The sequence below is a fragment of the Conger conger genome, chromosome 5 (assembly GCF_963514075.1).
Source record: "Conger conger chromosome 5, fConCon1.1, whole genome shotgun sequence".
Taxonomy (NCBI): Eukaryota; Metazoa; Chordata; class Actinopteri; order Anguilliformes; family Congridae; genus Conger; species Conger conger.
In genome coordinates, this window is record NC_083764.1 from 63,757,687 (window position 1) to 63,765,186 (window position 7,500).

Sequence of the window (7,500 nt, forward strand, 5' to 3'; positions counted from 1 at the left end):
GTCTGCTGATGATGCGTTTCCTGTTTACAGTTGAGGAACGACTAAGATTGCTTACGGGCCACTAAAGTGTCCCACAGCAAGTGTAGAATCCAAGATGGCTGCCAGGTCAGGGGCAATGTTTTTCATAACCTGCCCACATCGTAAGGACAAATTCAACCAATGACAGACAAATTCAAAGTGCATTTCCACTGAATTTCCTTGTTCGGAACATTGAGTTCTTCCATGGAATTGTACTGAAATAAATTGGCTAAGCTGCAAAGCTGTGGGCTCAATTTTATTGGCAGAAATCAGTCACAAAACTGTCACAAAAGCGTTTCACAGAGTAATGGAACGAAAGCAAGCAATGAGGCTAATTTATTTTCTTTTTTTATTAGATAAAAACCCTCCTGATTGGAAGAAATCTCAGGAGGAATCCGGCTATAGCCAATGGTCGGCCAGGCCACCCTGAGCCAGTAAACAATGTGAAGAACTTAAAACAGCCCATATGCAGCCAGTGAGCTAATAACCACAGGAAGTGTCTGCATCGGGTGTGTGCGCACCACAGAGAAACTTCTCAAGATGCCTTTTATACTTCAGAGTAGGTTCTCGCCAATTATCAACACATTTGGGCATTGTGGGGAAAAACAAAACTCGGGTCAACATTCAGGTCAGGCCGTGCTCTCCTCTGATTGGCCAGCGGGGTTTCCTGTCCTCGGGAGCCGTGGCGACCGCAGGCCGCAGGCCGCACGTAAATATTCAGCGAGTTCGACGGACCCGAAAAACCGTCCGAGACGGACGTCGATCCAACGGGCGGTGTGGGGGTGTGAGGACAGCGGTGTGGAGGTGAGGACAGCGGTGTGGAGGTGAGGAGAGCGGTGTGGGGGTGTGAGGACAGCGGTGTGGAGGTGAGGACAGCGGTGTGGAGGTGAGGACAGCGGTGTGGAGGGGTGAGGACAGCGGTGTGGAGGTGAGGACAGCGGTGTGGAGGTGAGGACAGCGGTGTGGAGGTGAGGACAGCGGTGTGGAGGTGAGGACAGCGGTGTGGAGGTGAGGACAGCGGTGTGGAGGGGTGAGGACAGCGGTGTGGAGGTGAGGACAGCGGTGTGGAGGTGAGGACAGCGGTGTGGAGGTGAGGACAGCGGTGTGGAGGTGAGGACAGCGGTGTGGAGGTGAGGAGAGCGGTGTGGAGGTGTGAGGGGAGCGGTGTGGAGGGGTGAGGACCACGTGGGTGTGCCAGAAACATCGAGCAACACGAGGGGGGGCGGGCGATCGTCTCGCGCGGGAATAAACCCCGACCGCCAACAACGCGGGAAGCGGCAGAGCCAGACGCTGCTCCTCCCTCTGCTTCCGTTTACATGCACAGAGCGTCTCCATCAGGGCCCGTTCACAGTCCAGTGAGAGAGCGTCTCCATCAGGGCCCGTTCACAGTGCAGTGAGAGAGCGTCTCCATCAGGGCCCGTTCACAGTGCAGTGACAGAGCGACACCATCAGGGCCCGTTCACAGACCAGTGACAGAGCGTCTCCATCAGGGCCCGTTCACAGACCAGTGACAGAGCGACACCATCAGGGCCCGTTCACAGACCAGTGACAGAGCGACACCATCAGGGCCCGTTCACAGACCAGTGACAGAGCGTCTCCATCAGGGCCCGTTCACAGTCCAGTGAGAGAGCGTCTCCATCAGGGCCCGTTCACAGTCCAGTGAGAGAGCGTCTCCATCAGGGCCCGTTCACAGTCCAGTGAGAGAGCGTCTCCATCAGGGCCCGTTCACAGTCCAGTGAGAGAGCGTCTCCATCAGGGCCCGTTCACAGTCCAGTGAGAGAGCGTCTCCATCAGGGCCCGTTCACAGTCCAGTGAGAGAGCGTCTCCATCAGGGCCCGTTCACAGTCCAGTGAGAGAGCGTCTCCATCAGGGCCCGTTCACAGTCCAGTGACACTGACAGGAGAAACAGAACACTCACAAACGTTCTCCGGTCGTCCAACGCGGACTGCGGTCCTCACCGTTATCAAACGGTATAAGCGCAGCGACACTCTGTAATATAAGCTGGCCTTAAGAGGGAGGAGGAGGAAGAGGAAGAGGAGGAGGAAGAGGAGAGGGAGGCAATACCGAGGTGAGAATGTCACTCAGGCACTCAGAAGTCTGCTGCTGCTCAACCGATAGAAGGCACAAGGTGAAAACTTCAGACGCTTTTAAGCACATTTTCACAGGCGTTTCACACATTTTGTTTTGCAAATTAAGGTTTAAGGACAAAAAAAGGCAATTTGCCAATTTGCAAATGCATTGATTTTGACCCAGGCCATTCCATGGCAACACCACACCACCTCTTGCATTTCGTATCTTTCTGTGTGTTGGTAGATAATGATGAGATATAAAACTCCCACAAATTTGAGCTTCATACTCCGTTTAGTTTTCCCAGTATAGCAATTTGAAGTTAGCCAGATGTCACTATGAAAACAAGTACTGAAATTGTGCATAACCCCGTTTTAAGCTTTCTGGAAATAAGAGACCCATACGGTTATGTTTATTTTTGAAGAAGATATTTCTCTTTAGGTAGAGTGGAGTGGACAATATAGGCCAACATTCAAGGGCCCTTGCCTCCTGAATGGTTGCTCATTCTGATTAATCACACCACATTCTGACACACTCATATTGGTTAATAAGGATAGAAATATGTATTCAAATCTAAAAGGCTGAGGTCAGAAAATGACTGATTTTCTAAATGCCCGACATATTGAGTCATCACCGACAGGGTCATAGTGTAGGTTCCTCCCGCGGAACAATTTAGCGGGTTTTTTTTCTTCATACATACAGAAACCCTCAGACCACCGTTCTCTCTGTGGCACACCACAGAGTTGGCACAGACGTTCCGCTCTCTAACCAAACAAAACTACGCCAAGCTTTCACACCCACTACGGGGAAACTCCGCGCACACACAACCTCACACACGCACACGCACAGACACACACTCATGCTCGCTTGTGCACATGCATATGCACATACAGACACACACACACTCTAACACACACACACTCTAACACACACACACTCTCACACACACACCCTCTCTCACACACACACTCTCACACACACACCCCCTCTCACACACACACACTCTCACACACACACTCTCTCACACACACACACACCCTCTCACACACACACACGCACAGACACTCATGCTCGCTTGTGCACATGCATATGCACATAGACACACACACTCTCACACACACCCTCTCTCACACACACACTCTCACACACACACACTCACACACACACGCCCTCTCTCACACACCCCCTCTCTCACACACCCCCTCTCTCACACACCCCCTCTCTCACACACACACACTCTCACACACACACACTCTCACACACACACTCTCACACACACACACCCTCTCTCTCACACACACACACACACACACACACCCCCTCTCTCTCTCTCGCTCTCTCTCTCACTCACACACACACACACACACACACACACTCTCTCTCACACACACACCCTCACACACACACACCCTCTCAGACACACACCCTCTCTCTCTCACACACACACACACATTGCCTCGCCTTCCCTTACACACTCTCACACACACACACACCCTCTCTCTCACACACACACACACACACACACACACACACACACACTCACACACACACACACACACACACACACCCTCTCTCACACACACACCCTCACACACACACACCCTCTCAGACACACACCCTCTCAGACACACACCCTCTCTCTCTCACACACACACACACATTGCCTCGCCTTCCCTTACACACACACTCTCACACACACACACCCTCTCTCTCACACACACGCACACACACACACACACACACACATTGCCTCGCCTTCCCTTACACACACTCACACACACACACACACACACACACACACACCCTCTCTCACACACACACCCTCACACACACACACCCTCTCAGACACACACCCTCTCTCTCTCACACACACACACACATTGCCTCGCCTTCCCTTACACACACACTCTCACACACACACACCCTCTCTCTCACACACACGCACACACACACACACACACACACACATTGCCTCGCCTTCCCTTACACACACTCACACACACACACACACACACACACACACACATTGCCTCGCCCTCCCATACACAAACCCAAAACACACTCCAGCCTCCATAGGCGGTTATTTCACTCGCACGCAGCCAGACTCAGGGCAGGCAGCGCAGACCTGTTGTCCCATTATAACCCTGCGGAGGAACAGCTGGGCATTTCACCGATGCAGGATCAGGTCGAGAGCCGTGCCCCACAATCAGAGGTGGATATGATGACGTTGCCCGGCAGGAAAACGGCCTGGGGTCCCAAGCATTGGGACCGGGGGGGTCTGTGTTCTATGAGCTGTGGGTAAGATGATGAGTGCGGACGCGGGTGAGAAGCACATCAGGGGATTTTCTGACTCGCTGCCCCGGTGCCTGGAACGGCCTCGACCAACAACACAAGCGCATCACGAGGGACCCGACGCAACACCCTCGTGGCCGGGGCGCCAGTTCCCCGAAACGACACACAAAACCACCGACGGTGGCAACACTAACTGGGATTTCACTTACGGGTTTGGCACGATTCAGAGACCAGTCAATCCCTTTTCCCAGATCAGATTAAGCAGCTAGCGTACGTAATCTTCTTACATATTGGCTGCCCTTCATACCGTTGCCGGTGCCAGAATTGACATTGTATTACGCACAAGCTGTGTGTCCACATGCTGGTTGGTCATATAGGGGGGAAGAGCAGTCTGGTCATACTAATGTCAAACACTTTCATCAACGGATTAAACACACACACACACACACACACACACACACACACACACACAGGTCATATGGGGGAAGTGTGGTCTGGTCATACTAACGACAAACACTTTCATCAAGGAATTAGACAGACAGAGACACACACAGACACAGGTCACGTGACATGTAAATACGAATAATTATTTCTACTCATTTGATATGAGCACCCTGTGAAGGAAGCATCGATTATCGCCATCGATCAGGTGACCTTAATCACAGAGGGATGAGATGCGATGCGATCTCCGCATTTACAGAAAAGGGAACTGCTGACAAACTAACTTCCTCTGTGATATTTGATGATGTTGATGATGAGGTTAGTGTGTCAAAGTAGTAGGTCACGCAATGCAACAACTCCGACCTACCTGCGTAGGGCTACTCTTGGAGAGCGTCGTTACAATACGCGTTTTGTAAATACATGGAGAATTAAAGAACATATAATTACGTCAAATAACAGTGTTGGTTCATTCCACGCACGCACACACACACACACACACCGCAAATAGGTACAATGTAAATACACATTTTACAAAAACAAAACAACCCTGGGAGGATAGAGAACATGCACACATGAATATCTTGTTTTTGCTTTCGATTACCAATATCAACAACAACCACATATTCTATTTTGCACACAGACATCACCCAAACAGTTGGATCCCAAATGTCGGTTTGCGCTTTAGTATCAGTATTTTCTGTGTTTATGATTTCAGTCACTTGCCTTACAATCTAAATGTCTGCAGTCTCTGAAGGATTTTTCGGCTCACGGTTTGTTATTCGTCATAACATTCGGCTAGGTGTAACCGCAATCGAGCATGTGTCTGAACTATGCTCGCTGTTAGAAGTTACATCTCACGAACACAAGTAAACTAACTTCAAAATACAACGGCGGCCCCCTCTAAAATACGGTTTCTACAGGTTAAACCATTACAAACTACAAGACCACAGCATTTCAACTAACTAGAAAACTACGTTGGCTGTTGTGTAATGGTATACGCTATGTAAACAGCACAGCGTTAGCGGATACATACCGGAGGTCGATTTTGAGGGAACATCTTTGACGCCTGGACGATTTATTAAATTCTGGTTTTTTTTATTGTTAAAATTGCTGTTGTTGTTGTTGTTGTTTGTTTCAGAAACACGTCAGGCCTTCTTTCGCAGGCAACGGCTGCAAGCTCGTCTCCGCTCGCGCATTCCCCTCCCGGGTCTCGCTCCCCCTTTGTTCCGCTTTTTACCTTCGACACGAACCAAAAGAAAAACTAGTACACACACAGGCGACCCGAAAACATCCAGCAGTTTCGCCCTCAGTCCGAAATGTTTGGCGTTTTCTTCGTGCGACACCCCGTAGTGCAAGATCTCCCCTATCGCTTGGCTTTCAGGGGAGGTGGAGAAAGAAAAAAAAAAAAAAAAAAACCACTCTCTTCCTACTCCACACACGCTATTCTCCGCGTAGCAATTCCGCCAAAGACGAAGGTGTTGCAGAGAGCCCGCAGATTCAGAAAAGACCAGGCAGGGGAGATTCAACGCAGCCGCAACCGCAACCCCCTTTGTCTCGCGACTGTCGCCCTACACCTCTTCCCAAAACTATCTTCCCTCCTCCTCCGCTGCTACTGCTTCTGCTGCCTGAACCCGGCTCCCCCAGCTTGTCAAACGGGGCAGGCTGGACGGGAGGACTAGTTTTCCTCCGAGACGGGCTGCTTTTCGTTAACGATCCGACCGTGGCTAGTTAGCGCGACTGACTCATGAACTCTCTCGATTATTCCTTTTCCGTCTCTCTCCTCCTTTTCTCCAAGGCGTTGTTCGCGGCTTTCGGGATGGCATCTACGTTGAAAAAAAAAAAAGAAAACAGATTTTAAAAGTCAGATTAAATTCTTGCCCTGTTGCTTGTTCGTGCCTGTCCTAGTTGAATGGTCGCTTATAAATCAGTGGGTTATCGTTGACTGATTAAGGATGACAGATATAGTGAAAGGAAAAATGCAATTAAAAGTTCCAGTTTAGAGACATAATTATATGCTAAATGTCCCACTGTGTGTTATGACGAACAGAATTGCAATATATATATATTTATTTTAACAAATATTTCCCATTGCATCTATTTCTGCGAGTGTGGATCTTCTTGTGCATTGCCTATTGCACGTCTTTTTTGTCTCCACAGACAGCTCCCTCTTAAAAATTCCCAGTTTGATGTAGCAGTAAATTTGCCGATAGGGAGGGGGGGGTGTTGCTGCATGGATTTGATCAATGAATGACTGAACTCTCCACGTGGGGTTCGACTGGGCCGTAATCCAGCGCAGACTGCACTGGCCAATGAGCGCTCCGTGTCCCACGTGGGGATGGGACGCCTGTCTCCTGATTGGTCCGCACTCTGCTCTGAGTACTCCGCACGTCAATCAAGCGGATCGAAGTGGCCGCGAAAGAGGAGATTTAACTCTTTGCGTGCGCGGAGAGAGAATGGGGAGATGGAGTTGTTATTATGATAATTGCGCTTTGCATCGAGGATTTTCCGAGGCTTTCTTAGCCACTGAGGAGTAGGATGGGTACTTGAAAGGACAGAAATCTCGACATGAAATAACATATTGTTTTGGGTCAGCACGTCTTAATCGAAATAAAAGGGAACAAGCCCCCCCCCCCTTCCCCATTTGAATTTATTTACGACTTGACAGACTGGATAAAATAAACC

At 49.9% G+C, this 7,500-nt stretch overlaps 1 protein-coding gene across 1 annotated transcript in view; it reads right to left on the minus strand.

The window, feature by feature from the left end:
- Positions 1–6,973, minus strand: part of LOC133129672 (transducin-like enhancer protein 1) — a 23,461-nt gene extending 16,488 nt beyond the window's left edge. The window contains exon 1 of the mRNA XM_061243911.1: positions 5,852–6,973. Coding sequence (XP_061099895.1) covers positions 5,852–5,875 — 24 coding nt within the window. The 5' untranslated portion in view covers positions 5,876–6,973. The remainder of the gene's footprint in view (positions 1–5,851) is intronic.
- Positions 6,974–7,500: the final 527 nt, after the last annotated feature.